Source organism: Zeus faber (genome assembly GCF_960531495.2).
Source record: "Zeus faber genome assembly, chromosome: 6".
Classification (NCBI taxonomy): Eukaryota; Metazoa; Chordata; class Actinopteri; order Zeiformes; family Zeidae; genus Zeus; species Zeus faber.
Window position 1 is genome coordinate 12744699 of NC_137201.1, and position 21152 is coordinate 12765850.

General features: G+C 44.7%; 1 protein-coding gene across 1 annotated transcript in view; it reads right to left on the bottom strand.

The window, feature by feature from the left end:
• cdh13 (cadherin 13, H-cadherin (heart)) overlaps nt 1-21152 on the bottom strand; it is a 378607-nt gene that overhangs the window by 87803 nt on the left and 269652 nt on the right. Inside the window, exon 8 of the mRNA XM_080002151.1 lies at nt 62-202. Within this exon, the coding sequence (XP_079858277.1) occupies nt 62-202 (141 nt within the window). The remainder of the gene's footprint in view (nt 1-61; nt 203-21152) is intronic.

Consider the following 21152-nt stretch of genomic DNA (forward strand, 5'->3'; position numbering starts at 1 on the left):
CACCCACTTCCTCAGCCTGTCAGACCCGCGTCATGCTTCAAGAGGCCAAATTGCTTCTCACCAGCGGGTGCGTGAACTCGGGGGCGTGGTCATTCTTGTCCGTGATGGTGATGGTGGCGGTGGCCGTTCCCATCAGGCCCACCTCGCTGCCCGCCATGTCTTTGGCTACGATCTCCAGCTCGTACGTGGTGGTCGGCAGGGTCTGGAGAACCAGGGAGAGGGTTGAGTGTTAGAAACCCCTTGGTAGGCCTAATGTCTGAGGGATAAGGAACAAAGTCAGAGAAGATTCCCTTTTCATCCCAAGAATTTCATCTCGAGAAGCCCCATAGAATGGGGTGCAGGGTGGTGGCCAATACCTGTCTCGATCCTGTAATGTTAGGAAAGGTCTTAACAGCACACAATGTTCTTATGAAGTGAAGAACTGGCAGTGAGACAACCAGACAAGTCAATCAAAATTCTTACAGTCAGAAACACACACACACACACACACGCGCACACACACACACACACACACACACACACACACACACACAGACTTCATAATACACACCCCAAGTATTATCACATAGTATCACACAGCCAATGCTGCCGTTGCCCTGACAGCTGCGTTGACACAATCTCAGTGATTAGCACAGTCAGTGAATATTAGACAATCTATTTGTGGAGATAATCATGAAACAATCTTCATTATATGAGTGATTAGCGGAGAGCGATTAAATTAATCCCGGCAGAGCAAAAGCTAACTCCTAATTGGCACTTTTTTACATTTCTCAAGCCTTCTAACAAGATTCAAAGCTTTCCTAAGTGGCCGGCAAAGTTTTGATCCTGAAGTTCAATAAGTAAATGAGTTTTACATTTTGGATTGGGAGCAAAGAATCGCTTTCCACATTATTCTCGCTTTCTCTAAACATATTTGTATTTTTCGTATCGGCATGGGATGGTAATTGTTCTGCCATTGTGCCAGATTTAAAGAAAGGTCAAAGTGGAACAGACGCTGAGAGAGAGAGAGAGAGAGAGAGAGAGAGAGAGAGAGAAAGAGAGAGAGAGAGAGAGAGAGAGAGAGAGAGTATGTGCTGTGAAAATGGTTTATCCATCAAGGTATGCCATGCGGGGATCAAAGTATCAAAGCATTGCACACAGTTTTTGCTCATTCATTTTGGAGAATGGGTCAGGGCTCCGTGCTGGTTTTAAAACACGTCTCCCCCAGCGCTGCGAGCCAGAGAAGATCAAGGGTCCTGCTCCGAAAAGACGAGCCTATTGCTCGACGTAATGTCGCATCAAGCTCCAGAGGCATCCGGATGGTTTGTTTTTGAAGCCGTGCTAAATAGATAGATAGATAGATAGATGGATAAATAGATAGATAGATCTTTAACCAAACAACATCTAACAAAATAAACGGAATAGTACAGCAGTTGATATATTTATGTGATGAAAAAAAAAGGGATAAAAAAGAAGATAACCATGTGAAAGCATTTATTCATGTGGCCTCTGAAGTCAGTGTTAGTTTATCCCCAGCAGGGACATGAGACAGGCGACCATGGACGGTACAGGGTGGAACATGCGTCATACGCCAGCTATCTCCCTAAGAACACAAAGGGAGGGTAAACATTCCAACAGAAATACACTCTCTTTGTCAGGACAGAACATTTAAGCAAGGAATAAGCGCGGGAAGCTTCTCTGGCTGGATGGAAAACAATGAAACAATCTGAGCTCTGCATTGCATGAAGCATGCAATCCGTACGATTATTTAGCTCAAAAAATCTCACCTTTGATTTTTGATCGATTTTTGTAACCTGATAGTTTATAAGAAATAGCCGTTCAATGTGTGTGCATCATGCGTGCGCTTGTCTATGTACTGGCGGGCGGCAGGGTCCGCCACCGCAAGAAGCAAGAGGTCGGCCGCGGTCAATTCTATGAAGCAGGGACGCAAGTTGTGGCGAGAATTCGCAAAACGGAACAGCACCGACCGAAAAACATCGCCGCCACCTCAAGTGAACTCAGGAGAAAAACAAAACGAAACAATCCATCTGCAGAAGGCACACTTTGGAGAAAAAGAAAGTCACCGTCGTAGAGCGCTGATGGGATTGTGATTACATGTCATTCGTTTGTAGATGCTGTAACGTCAAATTTATTTTTCGGAACATTCCATTCTATTTACGGCTAAAGCCTTTGACTCTGCACTGTCCAATTTATTGCTCGATTGCTCAGATGGTTCTATTGACTGTGTTGTGATGTCATTATTTTCTTTGTTAACATCAACTTTTTGATCGGTACTTGAGTGAGAGTGTGTGTGTGTGTGTGTGTGTGTGTGTGTGTGTGTGTGTGTGTGTGCGCTTCCAGAGGACATTGCAGGGACTCCATATTCTGTCCGCTCACATCAGCGATAGCACTCTCATCGATTTTACCCGTGGCAAGCGGAGTTTTTTTGGGTGGGGGCGGGGTTGTTGGTGGCCAGACGCCCTCTGGCTCATTTTAATTATCACATCAACTACAATGGCCAGCCTTCGCCAAAAAGACTCTTTTATTGAAGCGACACACAAGGTCAAGAGGCTCTGAACGTGTGGACTCACCTGCTCATCATCTCAGATGTAAAAAAAACCCCAAGTGAACATAAGGATAAAACACTTCACCGAGCTTTGCTGGCCTCTCCTGCCAGCAAAGCAGTCCAAACGTTCAGCCTTCAAGCAAACCTCTCAGCAGGGAGGCTGCAGGGGAAAAGTATTCGCGTGGAAATCTCATCAAATGGAAATCCTACGGTTAAATTGAATGGTAAAGGGGCGATCTGTAATATTATTTTACCAAGAAGGCTGACACTGTCGAAGAAACAGCCGTTCAGTGTATTTGTGTTATGCGTGTGCTCCTGTTCCATGCATTTTCCACCAGGGATGGAAAATGCATACCCCCCCCCCCCCCCCCACCCCCCCAAAAAAATAAAAAATAAAAATAAAAAACGTTAGCAGGTGCAGCCAGCAGCACTTTGTCACAGATAGGGGGCGATGGGAGCGTCCCTCACAACCAGCCGCTGATCCGTCAAACTCTGTCGCGGCAGATGGTGCTCCGCAGACCCCGCGAGATGACAGAGAATTAAATAAAGAAGTAACGGAGGACAGAGACGCGAGACGCACCCACAAGGACACACCTCCACGCACACGGGGTTTTTTTTTTTTTTTCTTTCCCCGTGCGCACAGATAAACACCTGGCGGCTGGCCACCAGCTGGAGAGCGCCGGGGCTCGGGGAGAGCCGCAGTCTCCGCGGTGTCTAAACACATCGAGCTCGGCCTCCTCCGGCGACTGACAACGTCTTAATGAGCGCGTCCAGAGTCGCCGCTCAATTATACACTCCTGTACGCTCGCTGTCAGGGAGGAGGGATAGAAAAGACAAGAAGTGCGCTCACACCCACCCCGGGAAGGGACGTTTTCCCTCCCCCAAAAGGCTCTGGAATAGCAGGGAAAAAAAGCCCACCATTCAGCCTGTTGAGATTTGTCTGCTTGGAGTGAGTTTTGATCGTGTGATGGCGTTCAATTTGGTATTCCATCACACTTTAGGGGTCTCAAACGTGTTTCCTTGTTTTTGGAAGAGAAACTTGATAAGGAGTCAAAACGGAAGTCTTTTCCCCCTCTTTAATCGCATCATACGTATTGGTGTGCGAGGGAGTTCGTCCTTCTTCAGTTTTTCACGCAGTTCTACAGAGAAAGTGAAAGCTAAAGTGGTAATCCATAAGATTATTTCGTTTAAAAAAAAAATCAAGATGGCACTTTTTAAGAAACAGCCATCCTGTGTATTTGCGCTATGCATGTGCTCCTCTGTACGCTGTTTCCATTGCTGCGCGGCGGGGTCCGCCTTTCCCGGTCAGAAGCTTCTTGTTTTTTTCTTGGGAAAAAAAATGCTCTCATGAAACATGCTGCAAAATGTGCTAATCTGTCAGATTATTTTGTTTAAAAAAAAATCAACCCTAACCTTAAATAGGAATGCCAAATTCTATTTCACCCAGAGCATGCATCACCTACTGTAGTAATCGGTAAGTTTGATCAGAAGAGACACCAACTCAAATGAAAGGATGAACGCCCTTCAGGATTTTCTTTTCTTTTCACATTTTGTTCTCCAGTAGCACCTACCTCTACTTTTTTTTTATTTTATTTTTTCGCACCGATTTTCACACCGCGGAGCGCCCGGTGTTTGACTTCTACTGCGATCCTTAGGACTTGATACCTGATACTTGAGAGTAACTTCATCTGTGAAATATGGTGGCGCCCCCTCGTGGGGACACGTACTTGCAGTGGTGGGATGAAACTCGAAGAAAATGGGCGTAATTTTGTAAAGACAAAGGTCACAAGTTTACGTGATAGTTGATTGGATGCACTCATTATCTATAACACGAAATGGCTGAGAAACTAAAATAACTCGTCGATAGGAGGTGGGTAAATGGGAAAAGGGTGCCGCTGGACTTCCTGATTGATAAAGCTAAGAGCGCCACTCATCACAAACATTGGAAGATTAATACTAAACTGAGGCTAAACATTACTCACAGGCAGAGTGATATAAGGAATGCAATTATTCTCAAATGAAGGTCTGCATGTTGCTGTTCCCAAGCACATTGGTGAGCGTCTCAGAGTCAACTCCGCGCCGATTGGCTCTTTGTCCCTTTGTGTCTCTCTGAGCTCCATGCCCATGCTCCATGCTCTGCGGAAATCCTCGACTGAAAAAGGGGATGAAGCGAAACGACAGAAATGAAAACAGTCCCCCGGAGAAGGACCCCGCTGTACCACTTCTGTAAATAGAACGTTGGGACGGAAGAAAGAAAAGGAAGGAAGGAAGCGGGGAGTTACGAGCCTTTCAAAAGTCACCAAAGAGCTAACGAAGGTGAAGGTGCGCGTCTGGAACCAAAAATAATACTTTTTCCCCACCCCCCGTTCTATTTTTCCTTTCTCTCTTTGATTTTATTTTTTTCAGATCTGGAAATGACATTTGAGGAAGTCACATTCTGCGCCTTGAAAAGGATTTCATCAAGGCCCCCTCGAGTGAGGGCTGATCCCCAACTGCACAAAAGCGAGGGGGAGAAAGAGAAGAAGGGGGATAAGTGAAGACCTTGGAGAGAAGGAGAGGGAGGAGAGAGCGAGCGAGAGAGAGAGAGTCGTAACGTACGGAATGCTGCATTACCTGCCTGAACGGGTGTGATATTATAATAAAAGTGGCCCCGGGGTGCTTTTGTTCTCTCCCGGCCCTTCACTGGTTGGACCGGCTATTCTTTAGAGCTTCCTTTCAGAGCGATGGGAAACGATGACGGAGATAAAAAAAAAAAAAAAAAAAAGAAAAGAAAAAGAAAAAATAACGAGCAGAAGGGAGCAAACCAAAGTAATATGAACAAGCCACTAGCCTCAGTGTGTCTACATTATTCCTCCTAACCTTTATGGCTTCCAGCGCCGCATCTCATTCTTCCCTTTTCATTCTTTTCCTCCATCGCCGCTTGTTAAAATTCAACTTTTTTCCGTCTCCTTTCTCTTCCGCCAAGGTGACTTGCCATCCATGGTCGTGAGTCACAAAGTCACGCTGACGAAGACGGTACAGTATATCAAAACGCCTTTTTTCGACCGTCCGGTTCGACTCTGTCTTTCTCCTTCTTTGTTTTATTTCTTCCGTCGCTCATTTCGAGCAAAATGACGGCACTGTTTGTGGGTTCTCTTGCAATCCACGCTCTCGTCTTTCTGCTGTAGGAGGTTGCCAAAACTTAGAATGTGGGAAAATATGCACGAGAATATGCATGAGTTGAATGATCGAAGGACAGCAAAGCTATAGTCATTCTTTTTAATCTGATTCCACACTATTTTTAGACTTATTTAAAGTGCAAATCCATAAATCCCTGTGTGATGGGTGGATTAAACAAACAAACAAAAAAAAATTCCCTTCAAAACGTGTTTTTATTTAATTTTTTTTATTTTTTCCAACTTTACTTTCCTTGTCTTGGCTTTAAAACACAGTCACTTTATTTTTGTGAATGCTCCTCCACATTGACAGTTCACTGACCACAACCAGGGCGGATCTCGCCGCCAACACTGGAAACAGCCATTGGATCTATTTGTGTTATGTTTGTGCTCCTCTATGTGCTGTTTCCTAAAAAAAAAAGAAGTGGCGGCGAAAAAAAGTATCAAATATCACATCTTTTAATCAAAAATCAGGAAAATAATCTTACGGATGACCGCTTTAAATTGCAGTCAATAACCGCCGTATTCCTTTGGTCGCGCGCATCACCAGCAACAAGGCTGTACCGTGTTCTTTCTCTAACCAAGGATGTGAAAGCGCAGACAGCGGGGGGAAACAACCAAACAACAATCGGACAAACAAACCCTGATTGATTTCAAAGGAACAGGGCATCAAACAACAATGCCTTTTCATTCCACCTCTTTCATGTTAAACGCCGGTGTCCTTCGCCCAGATGCAGGAAGCTCATTAGGGCCAGGACGGCACTCTACAGCCGCCTACTGCCGCCGCAGTCGGGGGCGGCTGGAGAAAAGCAGATCACAGAGGAGCTGCTGTGAGACAAATGCAACCAGAGACTGGGCGGCGATCAATGATGCACCCGCTAATGTGAGCGATGGAGGATGGAAGACCTTGTCCGGCATGAGTCACCCGTCTCACGGCGGCAGGCTCTTTGAAGAGCCGGATGAAAAACGCTGCAAATTAAGAAAACGCATTTGGAATTCTACATCTATATATTCAGGAGAGACTGGATAGAATGGAAGTAACGTTTAGTGAACGAGAGTCAAAGTTTGGAGACCATCCACTTTACACCTGCTCATAGCTGTAGATAGTGGTGGACATGGGATGTGATAGTGGTGGAGATTGGACCAGATAGTGGTGCAGATGGGATGTGATAGTGGTGGAGATGGGATGTGATGGTGCTGAAGATTGGACCGGATAGTGATGGAGATAGGATGTGATAGTGCTGGAGATGGGATGTGATAGTGCTGGAGATTGGATGTGATAGTGGTGGAGATTGGACCGGATAGTGGTGGAGATGGGATGTGATAGTGGTGGAGACTGGACCAGATAGTGGTGGAGATGGGAAAGGATAGTGGTGGAGATGGGATGTGATAGTAGTGGAGGTAGAATGTGATAGTGGTGGAGATTGGACTGGATAGTGATGGAGATAGGATGTGATAGTGGTGGAGATGGGATGCGATAGTGGTGGAGATGGAATGCGATAGTGCTGGAGATTGGACTGGATAGTGATGGAGTGATGGAGTGGAGAAAGTGATGGAGATAGGATGTGATAGTGGTAGAGATGGGATGTGATAGTGGTGGAGACTGGACCAGATAGTGGTGGAGATAGGATGTGATAGTGTCGGAGAAGGGATGTGATAGTGGTGGAGATTGGACCCGATAGAGGTGGAGATGGGATGTGATCGTGGTGGAGAAGGGATGTGATAGTGGTGGAGATTGGACCGGATTGTGGTGGGGATGGGACCTGGGGACGGGGGTGGGGGAGAACATCTCTGACTGTTTGAGTGAAGTAACTGCAGGTGCTTTAACTCTCGAATGACTAGAGGAAATCATGAGAAGTGCTCATCCTGTCTGAACTTTCACTATGGCGCCATAAAAATGAATTGCAATGTTCTAAATTCCTATTATGCCTCCGAAGTCATGTTGTCCTTCTCTCTCTCTCTCTCTCTCTCTCTCTCTCTCTCTCGCTCTCTCTCTCTGTCTCATTTGCATGAACTCTCTCCCCTTTTGACTCTCTGGATGCGAGTGCTATCTCTGCCTCGGCCCGGTGTCTGTTGAGACGTATGATGAATCACCCTGACAATGTTTAATTACACTTAGCTGGCAGCTGCACAAGGACCTTATCTGGGCCATCGCAAGCTGAGCCGTGATCTATTTCCTGCATCAGTCGCCCAAGCACGGTCAGTATTCACCTGCTGGAGAGGATGAGAGAAAAAAAGACGGAGCGAGGGAGGGGGAGGTGCCTAAGAAAGATGGTCGTTTTGATAACTCCATAAGAAAGTTTAAAGAATTTCTCTCCTGGTCCTTATTTTTGTTCAAACAGAAATATTGATGTGTTGCATGTTTTGGGTTGCGATTCACCTCAGTGACGGCGTGGATCGATATTTGGGCTCGAATGGAAAAAAGGTTTCTTTTTTTGCCTTCCTTTGCTGCGGCTGAGTCAAGTTACTACAACTGTGGCACTGGGAGTTTTAAAACTCATTAAAAACTTTTATTGTTGAACTCATTTATCATCTCTTGTATTGAAGATATAACAAAACTATCTTCAGGTAAAGATTCATGCGAGGCGGTATATTGTTGTTGAGGTGAATCTTTAACCTCCAAATGGATATATTTTTGATATATTGCTGACATTGGCTATCTATTATTTACTGATGTTGATTTAAAAAAAAAAATAAAAAAAAAACATTCAGAGGACAGCTGCAGTGCGTTGAAATACAATATACAGCCTCTGTGTTCCGGGTCCCTGTCAAATACATTTATTACTGAGCTATCAGTCAGGCATCCCAGAAGTTAAATGGCTTTTTCCGTTCCCAAAAAAAGCCATTTAAAAGTCACAAGTTTGGCAGTTTGGATGTGATCCCAAACCATACCTGTCAACATTGGGATTTCAAAACAAGAGGAAATGTTCTGTCTGGGGGAGGGGGGTTAACATGGGCTGCAGGCAAATCGCCGATCACACTGCCGAATTTCTTTGCTCGTATGTGACTCGGATCAGTTTTTTTTTTTATACCATAACGTTGCGAATGGCACAAATGTCATGGAATCTGATGTTTTCAATTTGGAGTTGGGCCTCCTTCATATGCGGTCCTCAATCGGATACAGGTCTGATTTTTTGCAATGCGACCTCAGTCTGAACAGTCGAGTCGGAATTCACAGGACTTTTACGTCGCATTACATGAAACACATCCCCGATAAAAGAGCATTAAGGTCACTCGCAATAAGTGCCGGTGTGTTTCGAGAATAAACTCGGCATTCCGCCCCTCCGCATTTCATTACCGGAGGACCCGACTGAACCGCTGCGTTCTGGAACGGTCCGTTCAGGAGTCACAAAGTGTGTCATTATTCTCCCTCATTGCAACACTCTCTAAAAATAAACTGCACGTGAATACCCATCAAAACGTTGCCTTTTATTTGTAAACTGAACTTTACAACGACCCTGTTCATTTCAATAAAATCCCAACCCGAGTGAGCTGTTTTGTAATGTACAATTTTGTCTCTGCCTCAGAAAGTCATCGGTAGACTCTGAATTTCACATCTGACACGTGTTGCGGATCAGTGTTCTTCCAACATATTGGAAACAAAACAGCAGAGCGCTGATCTCCCACCGCATTTTTCCGGGGAACATCGCAAAACCTCGGAGGCGCTAGGCCCCCATGCACCACGGCACCACGCACCACGCACCACGCATCATGCACCACGCACTACGGCACCACGCACCACAGCACCACGCACCACGGCACCACGCACCACGCACTACGGCACCACGCACCACAGCACCACGGCACCACGCACCACGGCACCACGCACCACGGCACCACGCACCACGCACCACGGCACCACGCACCACGGCACCACGCACCACGCACCACGCACCACGGCACCACGCACCATGGCACCACAGCACCACGCACCACGCGCCCCGGCACCTCGGCACAGCACACGCGCCACGGCACCACGGCACTACGTAAATAGACCGAAGTAGACCGGATCTAAAAATAGTTGCAGAACATTGTGGAAATTTTTTTATTTCCCCATTATTGTACCGAAGATTACCTGTAACCTTTTGTTGGTCTATGCTTGGAAAGAAGCAATTAAGTTTTTGAGAGAGGTTATTGGCGAGTAGATCATTAAATTTTCAGGCTTTTTGTTCGTTTGATTCAGTCGGTGAAATCACACAGCAAAGCGAGGGAGGACCTCCAGTGTCGGAAGAGTTGTGAATGGAGTTCTCACCAGATATCTTTTACTTCTGCCAGTTTTAGTTTTTTTTCGGTGGAATGCAAAATGTAAATCAGTCACATTCAAAGAATTATACGAAATGCCTCCACCCTTCTTTTTTCATTTCATCTTGTTTTCAGTCCGCAAACTGAAGATTCATGAAGCCTCTCGCTCGCCTACTCACCGAATTAAAACGCAAGAAGCTTGTTGGGCATGGGCGCGCGTGAATCGCACCTCGCGGCTTTTTTTGTTGGCCAATCGAGGTTTGAGACCGTCTGCAGTCACCCGGTTACTCTTTCGCCGGAGTGCCTCCTGAATTCTGAGTCCTTTAAAATATTCATTCACATGAAATGAATCTTTTGCGAATCCTGCGTCACTAGTCCCAGCAAAAAACTGCATGTGGCTGTTAATACTTTCAAACCACAAACCTGTTCTCGGTTTTTGGGTTTTCGGCGTACGGGCGCGGCCTGCCGTGAGCGCACGCCTCCTATTAAAATCGATGTTAATCCAGCGTTGCGATATTAAGCTACATAGGTGTGTTTTTTGTAAAGAGTGCAATCAATTTAAATGGGTTTTATATGAGTCAACATTGTCCCGGACCTGGACACCTGCTGTTGGATTTGCTTACTGATCAAGACCCGTTTTAAATACAAACAAACATAAACTGTATGTAATACGTAGCCCGCTGACAAATTTCAACAATTACAGTTGTAGCTCCCATTTCCATGATGTTAAAAGTTATTTTTGGCAGACTACTGATGAAACGTTTTTTATACCTTTCACCTGGATAACTGCAAGACTTTGTTTGACTTAAAAGTGTCTGCAGAGATCATAGGACGTATGGTAAGACGGCCTCCACAAGATCAACATGTTGTAATGTCATTTTTCAAACAATAAGCACAAATCACAAAGACTGTCTTATATTTATCACACAATGAATAATAAAAGCATCGCTGGTATTTCAGACATAACAGCTATTATCAAACCCTTAAAAAAAAAAATAATTAACTCGCTGTTGGTTTCTCTGCACGACAACAACGACGCGTCTGGGACTCTTCGCCGCGTAGCCAGTTCGAAACCATGCTCGGCGCCACGCCCGTACGCCACGCCCGTACGCCACGCCCGTACGCCACGCCTATTACGCCACGCCCGTACGCCACGCCTATTACGCCACGCCCCTAAGCCGTGCCGACGCGCCCCGCCGTACTTCGGGGCGTAAGGGGCACAAGCAGGCGGAGACGTCATCAGAAACGGTTCCAATTCGGTGTTTGGTTCAAGGGCACTTCGGCGGCGTTGGATCCCTATTCACCGAACGGCTCTTCCGAGGTCGGCCGCGGCCCCCCGGCTCTCCCTCATCGTGGCTGCCGCGCGTGAACAGCGGAGAGCGACCAAACAACCTCAAAATAGAAAGACAAATCAACAAGCGGCGGACGCTCGCCAGACTGACGCGGCGCTATGTTAATCTTTACGGCCGATGATGATTAATGACGCCTCGCGTTGGAGAATGTCTGGCATCCGAAAAGCAGGCCGGGGGAAAATGTAGACGCCTCACTGTCCACATTAGCATCTCTGTCGTGTAATCCATCTTTAATTCCGCTGTGAAAACATCTGCCAGTTTCACAGTTTTCCCTATCCCCGCGCTGCTAATCTAGATTGCATTGCGCTGCATCTCGTCACGTCAGGGTACGGAAGGACGTAATGAGATTAGGGTGAAGGGGGATTACGGTGTTTTTTACAATCGCAAAGGATATTTTGCGCACGGTAAATACTGCTCTGGGGGAGGGGGCGGGGGAGCGGGGACTAGACGGGTGCATGTGTCAGGACGTGACGAGTTCAGCTCTTCTGCGAAACAGCGAGTGGATCCAAAGGTTTCATCTCATCTGCCGCGAAGAGCTCTGCGGAAGAGAGAGCTGTCGAAAGAGCGACGGAGCGAAGTCGCAATAGCGGCTCCCCAAAAGCATTCCTCAAGGTTGTGTATCAGTGGTGGAAAGTAAGACTTTATTACTGTACATAAGTACGATTTTTTTCAAGTATCTGCACTTACTGAGCTACATTTAGTTTTCGAAAACTTCCGGCTTTCACGCCGCTGCATTTCAAAGCAAATATCTATAACGTCTGATACGGTCGCGTTGCTGCGGTTGAAAAGGAAAAACATCTGGATTTGCGTTTCAGTATATCAAAATCAAACCGAAGCGAGAGGAGCCGCTCCACCGAACCAATCAGGTTGCTTACAGATACTTGCAAAATGTACTTTACATTTACATGTACTTTTGAATTCCTTTCACCACTAGAGCACAGGGTCCATCATCAACCATCAGTCATCTTATTCTTCGGGTGAAACGTACTTTGGACTACTAAAAGAAGGGCGCTGGTTATGACACATCAAAAAACTATTAACACTTTAAGTACATTTAAGAACAAGTACTTATATACTTTCACTTAAGTGCAGTATAGCTGCCGACATGGTTCTTTCAATTTTATTGAGCCATTTTGTGTCAGAGGTCTTGTACCTTGACTTCAATAAAAAGCATGAGTACTTCTTCCACCACTGGCGTGTACATATATACAGTGTATATACACAATTAAAAGTAAACATTGCATTTTTAACAGTGATGACTGCATCAGACTCAACGAGCATTAAATGCAATACAAACAAATGATACCAATAAATCCCTCCCACATCTGTCCTGCACTACCTCCCTGCGTTTGCCTCCTCTCTTACTGCAACATCGGAACGTATCGATTGGGGAAATTACATGGCGGCTCTGGCCATATTCATCCCGCCTCATCAGGCCAATTACCGACAAGATGATAAGCCCCCCCTCGCCCGCCCAGCCCCTCCGGTGAGCAGGGCGGGGGGGTAATTGGGGTCAAGGTTGAGTTTAAGGCTACATGGTGCCGGAGCCGGGAGAAGAGCCATGGCTAATCTAATCAGGTGCATTATCCCACCACGGCCTAATCGCTGCAAATTACTCATCACTTAGATGTATATTGGGGGACTATAAGAGTGGAGATGCAATTTTGTGCATGCGTGTGTGTGTGTGTGTGTGTGTGTATAAGTGGGTATGTGCCTCTGCGTGTATCAGCGAATATGCGAGAGTGTTGAAGTTAAGTGCAATCATCGTCCGATGGCTGCCACCATCAGAGCTATCAAAGGCCCATCTGGGAAGTGTGTGTGTGTGTGTGTGTGTGTGTGTGTGTGTGTGTGTGTGTGTGGGGTTGTGTGTGTGTGTGTGTGTGTGTATCTACGTATGTGCACCAGCAGATCCTTTAGTGAAGAGCACAGGTGTTTCTGTTTAAGTGTTAATTAGATTAGCGGGGATCAAGCGGGCGGTGTCGCTCGCTGGGGAGCGGAGGTGGCGGGGCCGTTCTGCCGGGGGGCCCGGGGTCCAAGCACTCCTCCGAACCCGCCAATTAGGACCAATTAATCATCTGACGGACTCAGCTGATTCTACGCACCCCACCCCACCCCCACATCCCACTCCCTCTCCCTGGAGCCGAGCAGGGGACAGAATTAGAGGAAAGATGCGGAGGACTCAAGGAGTCGAGGGGCAGGAGCGGGAGTTTCTAAGACCCGGAGAGAAGAAACGACCCGTCTATCGCTCTCGTGGGATCTGGCATCAGGTTGCATTAGCTCATTTAGCTCTGTTTGGAGCTAAATCCCCTTTATCGTGGCCACTGTTGAAGTGTGTTGGCCGCGATAAAGGGGATTAAAGTTAAATATGTTATATTTAACTCAAGTGTGAGAATCATTAGATGGAGAAGGTCCAGAGGCCACTTTGGTCCAAGAACACTTTTTTTTCCCCCCACAGGAATGGTCCAACGCCACAGGAAGGAAGAAGGTAGGAGGTGTTGGTTATGGAGTTGAAATTGGATGTTTTCCTGAAGCTCTCTTCCCTTCAACGCCTTGCTGCTAGAGTGGGCTAAAGTTTGACCGTTTTGCTTTTGGCTCTGAGGCCTTTTAATGAATATATAATCCTTCATAAAAATTATCTCCCAAACACACCTGCTTGTCAACGTTGATCCTGCCGTAATTAGTATTTGTTAATTGTATTTTAAAGGGTGGAAGAGCCATTGCATTTAACGTGCCCTCCACCGGCATGGGAAGTGACTTGATTGGTTTTTGGCCTTGATAAAAAAAAAAAAAAAAAAAAGCCATCCCCAGGGACACAAAGGAAGATGGAAAAAAACGGCGAGAGAAAGTCGGGGCAGAGCAAGGTATGCGTGTGAGCCGTCACAGTGGCATTCAAATAAGCTTGCATTTAAATAATTAATTGTTTCAAAAATGTCACGGGGAAAAAAATTGCAGAGGGTCTCCAGCGCTACAGATACGGCCCTCGGGGGGAAAAAAAAGCGACGTATTCCATGTGCGGACACGAACACGTGCGCACAATAACACACACATGCCCAAACAGGCACTCAAGCATATTCCATATATTTAATCAGTTGTGAATGCCAAAAGGTGACCATTAGCGAACACAGCTCGGATGCTGTCGGTTTTCGGATTCGACTGAAGTAATAACCGCAACTATTACGGCGCGGGTAAAGGTTCAGAGCAGTACATTAAGTCAGGGTTCATGATCAGACGCTACAGGCAGCTACTCTGTTATAACCTTAACATATAATTTTAAGGCCGTTCGCGGTCTATAAATCTGGCGGTCATTTCAGAAATTACACTAACATTTGAGCCGTAAAAATTGTGTTACTGCGTACGGCTCCTCTTGGAAACCAATAACCCCTGAAAGCTTGCAACTAATGCTAATAAGACAGAGCTCTCTTTATTATTTAGCACTATAGCTGAAGTCGACGACAAAAAAACTCTTCTGTTTGGCTAAGCCTGGCTATGACATGGAATACATGTGATGTGGCTTGATCCTTTGCAAATAAAATAAATACAAATAATGAAAAAAAAAAAAGGATAAAGTGGTATAAAAAGTTAGAAAATGTTAAATAATGAAATATGATTAGATTCAACTAATTGTCATTGCAAGTACAAGTACAGAGGCAACGAAATGCATTTCACCATCCTAGTAACTGACGTATGTAGGAGCAGTGGGCTGCCATATAGCAGCACCCGGGGAGCAGTTAAGGGGTTAAGTGTCTTGCTCAAGGACACGTCTGCACACTACCAGGAGGAGCCAGGGATCAAATCGGCAATCTTCCAATTACTAGACAACCCACTCCACCTCCTGAGCCACTGCCTCCCTGCAATGCAAAATATATTTAAGATTTTGAGACTTGGTTCTTGACGAGTCACCCAGTGGAAAGAGTCAATTTTCCAAGTCTTCATTTGTTTTTATTCGGTCGGTGCAACGCACAGGCGACGAGGGAGGACTTCCCAAACGATTAGCGAGAGTCAGAGGAGTACCTTCAGCTCTGAGTTGGGAATTGAATTTTCACAGGAATCATTTAATTCTGCCACAATCGATTATTTTGGTGGAGTGCGAAATGTAAATCAGTCACATTCAAGATGAACTATACCAAATGCCTCGATCTTTTCTCCCCGCATTAATTTTCGCAATTATTTTCACTTCGCGAGTTGAAGATGCACCCCCCCCATCCGCCCGCCCGCCCGCCCGCCCGCCCACTGATTCTGAACCTATGAAGCTTGTTGGGCGCGGGGATGCTTGACTGGCTGCTCACCGCTCTTTTCCTTTCGTGAATCAAGAGGCGAGACTCCCTGCCTGTGGCCTGCTATTTCTCGATGCTGGATCACTTGTGTAAGTTATTAGAAACACGAAATATCACTCTATGCGGACGATACATTTGTTTATGTGGCAGATATTCAACAAACTCTCCCCTTTGTTTTAAAAAACACACTGGAGCACGCTGGATATCTTTCAGGGTACAAGGTTAATCCGTGAAAATCAGCACTGGTGCCGATTACAGACAAAAGGAAGGTGTCCCTCCCTCCCCAGATTAATGTTACAAATGGGGTCTTAAAGTTAGTGCTTCCCAGTCGTCTATGGCTCTTACTCCTTTGAAAAAAAAAATTGAAAAAAGATACTAAAAGATGGAGACACCTGCCAGCATCAGTCCCAGCCCATCTTATCCCGCATTTATTTTATCGGCTGACTGATCTCACTTGCACCTCCACAAGGATATTGGCAAAAACTGGACTTACTTACTCCTTACTATGGTGCTATGTTTGGAATATAAAGTGGTCAGCTCTTCAATTCAAAAAGTCAGATAGGGGATGGGGAAAAGATCTTCTAACTGAAAATGGATGCTTTGTCTGTGCGAGCATCATTATCCTGATGTTGTCTGGTGGTGGGGAGAGGGTGGAGGTAGGGATGGGGTAGAGGGATAGTTGGGTAAACTAATCAAAATATATTCGGCAACCTGAACCAATAATTGGTTCAATAAATGCCTGTGTGCCTTCCTGGCAAAGAAAAATACAAACTCTTGTGAGTAACTACGGGTGACCCAACTGTGATTATTGCATCACTACTCACAGAAAATACTGCATCACCCTATTCACATTTTCAAACAAAGAACTCCTCATGGCTTCCTCTAAAAAAGCACTAAAACCAAACAGTCCCTACTCAGTGTTTGGTTCAAGGGCACTCAGCAGAATGGATTCCTCTTCACCTTATGGCTAAATAAATAACTGAATAAAGTGTATATAGCCATTGATATGTTCTCTCAAGCAAAACTTAATACCTTGGCAATCAAAGATACTAAACGTGGTATGCCACATAGTCTCATATTTACAATATATTGTGGTAATTCTGGGCGTCGGGGTGTGACCCCATCAATAATTAATTCAATGGCTACATATTCAGATTGGAGCTGTTTTGACGCATTATCATGGCTCTGATATCATGATATAAACATGAGGTTATACAACATGTATGTAGTAATGTTAAGTCTTCAGTCATGACACACTTTTGGTGAAAGTTATTCAACAATAAGTTTAACACCCCAAAACGTCAACTCTCAACACGACGTCCTCGGCAGCCGTCAACTTCACGGCAACAAAGCAAATAGAGTCAAGTGTGTTCAGAGCTGCAGAGTTGGAGTTAGTTAGTCACAGAGTTAGAGCTTTAGTTCATGTTTCTTTCTGTGTTTTGCACTCCTCCGTTTTTCGCCACACATTGAAAGTTTATTAAGATACACTTTCCCCAAACAAATGTTGGCAGAGTTGCTAAATGTGTGCCACAAGAAGACTCCTTACAAAAGTCCTTCCAAAATTACAGGGTGGCAGCACTGCGATTGGAAAGTTTGTCACAGACTGTTGGTAATGATTGATGCTGATTTAGAAGTTGTGTGATGTAAACTGACTTTATTATTATCGTTATTATTATTATCTATAATTCAACCAATTCAAGTTGTATTACTATTCTAATTTATAATTATATTAAATGTATTATTTATTATTATCAATAATAATATTACATTACTGTATTATTGTAATACTATTACAATATTATTAAATTATTATTCTGAAAAAAAGACTTATTATTTTCCTTATTATGATAACAATTATAATACACATCTTCGTTATTATTTTCACAGCACATATAACAGGTACACACACGCACACATTCACGCAGATGGACATACAATTGCATGTGCATCTTGTTATCTTATCTTAAACTACACAACTTAAGGTCTCAAACACACACACGCACACACACACACACACACACACACACACACACACACACACACACACACACACACACACACACACTCACTGAGGATGGTGCTTCTCTATCTACTTAATTTTACCATTTCGTACATCTTGTGAACTTCCCTCACCTACCCCCTGCCCCCCAACTTTTTTCTCAGATCTATGAAGACCTCCTGGGAATTAAAGTGTTAATGTGTTGTTATGGCAGCGTTCGGGGTTAGCTGAGTGGTTTGTCAGCGGCTCTGAAGAAACCGGTGGAGGCTCATAATTACTGCAAAATGTCACCACAGCTGATTACCACTCATTTGTTCGACTGCAAAGGGAATTTAAAAAATTAAATAAAATAAGGGAAAAAAAAGAGACTAGATACCAACCTTGATGAGTATGTATTTAATGAGGCTCATGCACGCAGCCATCAACCATAAATCCCATCAGTTCCCTTAACTAAAACATATGCAGATCCATCAAAAAAAATAATAATAATGAGCGTGATGCATCTGTCATCAATTCCATCATCAAGATGGGAATATACACAGATATATATAGTTAGGGATTATGTACACAAGAGAAATACAACTTGACAAGGCTGTCCAAACTAATGGTTATATTTGATTTTGGAAAAGTTGAGGTTCCTGTCAATATCTAATTTGGCGGACCCTGATGGAGGGACAAAACACCACCTGGATGCGTGTCGTAAGTGGGATGGACGCAAAGAACTAGCTCAGTATAAAAGGAATAGTGAGGATTTTTTAAATTGATTTTTTTTGTTTATTCCTGTTCTCTACTCACCCGTCTCGTCGTACGGAAGATTAAAGTTTCATTTTTGCAAACTGGAAGTTCAGCTCCCTCCCCCCATCAGGAGTTCAATGCAAGTAATGGGGGAGAAATCCGTAATCTGCGTTCGGAGAAAAACATTATGCCACAGCAATCTACTTTGCAAATTCAAGGTGCTATTTAAAAATAAATATCCGGTTTTATTAAAAAAATTGCTGTTTGCAGGACACTGTTTTCATTCCTAATTCCAAATGGGTGACCTGAAAACAATTCCATACAGATTGTCAATTTGTCCCTCAAGGCTGGAACCTAAGTACTACAAAAAGGATTGGTGAAAAATGTATACACTTTGGGACTAATTCACAAAGAATGGATAGTTGGCGCTAATAGCATCATGAATTGCACATCAATTGTCCTGGCTATCTGTGCCGTGTTAGCTTCAGATTCACAAAAGATATCGCGCTCACGATGTGCCAGCGCAAACACGCCCATAAAGTGTTGCTGCTGAATGCAGTTTGCCCTTGTCTTGCGTCCGCCATTATCCGTGCAGCAAAGTATAAATGGTGGCTTTGCACCAAGAACACAGTAGGCAGGACAACAGGTACCAATGGCTCTGCAGACGTGGCAGGGGGACCCACAGGGCTTTTTTTGTTTTGTTAAATTAGGAAAACATCAAAAAAAAACCCTGCTGTTTTTACTGTTTGGAAAAGGGGAAACGGGGTCATAGGGGAATGTGTAATAAGGAGTGTGCGGAGCGGAGGGCGCAGTACCCCATACGCTTTTCAGGGAATCGGGGTGCAATGCCGCCCCATGGCGCATCTCGTTCGCCCCCACCTGTATCCAAATGCGTATTGGAGAGGGATCGATCCATGTGGGCCTACCCCCACATCGGAATCACGACTTAATTCATGAAACACAGGGGCTTCTTTTTGCGTGGCCCTCATACTCTTCTGTATATAATAACCTTATTTTAATTTTTCTTTCTTTTATTTTCCAATAAGGTGTCCAAGCTCCTGAGGCTTTAGGCCACTGCAGCAGCAGTGTCGGACTCAATGCTTTGATTCAACGCTAATTTTGACCACTTTATCACTTATTCCCTCTAACATTAAGTTTTTTTTTCCAATATCATTTGAGTTTAATAGGCTGTGACGCCCCTCATACATATGCGATTAAATTGCACCAGCCAGCCAGATTGTCTCTGAAGATCCCGCAGTGCTGCCTTTTTTAAATGTATTTTTTGTCCGCGCAGTTACAACCAGCTCTCCATAGACGGCAATAGTTTCACTCTATTGGCGCCGGTGTTCGGGAACTGGACGGTGTTTGCAACGATACGTACTTGCAAAGAAAGAGGTCAATTATGCGCCAAAAACGTAATTCCAGACCCAGTTATAGTGAAGTCAATCATTAAAGCGTCCTTTAACCTTGCGCAGAACTCTTCAGACAAACAAAAAAAACTATCTCGGCAACAGTTTTTCAAATTAGAATGCTACCTGCTTGCTGCTGAGCTGTCATTAACTTGCTTGGTCGGTAAAAAAAAAAGAAAAAAGAAAAAAAGAAACAGTGTGAAAAGTACATTAGTGGATGTGAGTGCTGACGGATAGAATAATGGTTGTGTAGAAATCTGTCATTACACCGCTGGGACCTCGTCGACTGGCCCAGCAGAGAGAGCTGTTCAATCAGGAAGTGAGACCCCCCCTGAAACGAATAAAAATCTGCAGTGGCCTGGACACACGCACACACACACACGCGCACACACACACACACACACACACACACACACACATAACGTCACGCCACGTGATGTCATGACAAGACATGCCTGGCATGGACAACGAGTGTTGACGCGCAAGAACAACTCATCCAATCTGCTGCACACAATCAGAGGCTCAAAACCAAGATCCTACTGTGCTCTGACATTTGAACACAAACAATAAAAACAAGCACCTACATTAAGAGAAACTCAGTAGGAACAGCTGATTCCTTTCACCTGAAATGTGTATGTGGTAATTCGGAAGTTGGCGAGAGCAAAGTTCTCGAAGCTCTCAGGCTTGCCCCAACGCTTACTGGTATTAAATCCATGCTCAAAATGTTTACATTTGCAACTGCTTTTTAGTGCATTGCACTTTTTAGCTTTTTCAGATTGGTCTTTCTGCATGGGTCTCAGATGGGTCTCTCGTGTGTCCACCCGTCATTTTGTCTGTTTTGGGGTTCTTTTTATCCCTAATTGTGTAGCTACAGGCCTGCTCAGTTTCTCGTTGGGTTGTAGCTGCAACAACCAAAGTGGTCCCAATAAACCAGTGGGTGTGGGTTAACATCCCGCCATGTTTACGTAAGTACGTACGTTGGGTTAGAGTCCCAATGACCAGAGTTGGTGTGGGGTTCAGTCCCGCCATGTTTAAGTGTGTAGGCCTGTTTAAAAAAAAACACTTAACCTTGGCAGGGCTCGACATGTAGGCTTGTCCGCTTGTCCGGGACAAGTGGATTTTTTGTAGGGCAAGTGGAAGACAAATTGATTTGACCCACCGAACAAGTTCAAAGTCACAAAAAAAAAAAGGTACCGCCTGTTTGTGCTTATCGCAATATTTTATTACTCGATGTCGAAATAAAATAGGCTCCGTAATTTCGATAAAGCCTTGGCAGATTCATTTATTTGTGTCCCACCACAGCAAAAGCCGCCATCTCGCACATTTCTAAAATCGCCAGGAGCAGCCAAATAAGTTCAAAAAACCTTTCTTGAAGGAAAATTAGATTTTTCCAGATTTGTGTTTTGTTTTTTTTCTCCCAACGTATTTTCAAAACCGAGTT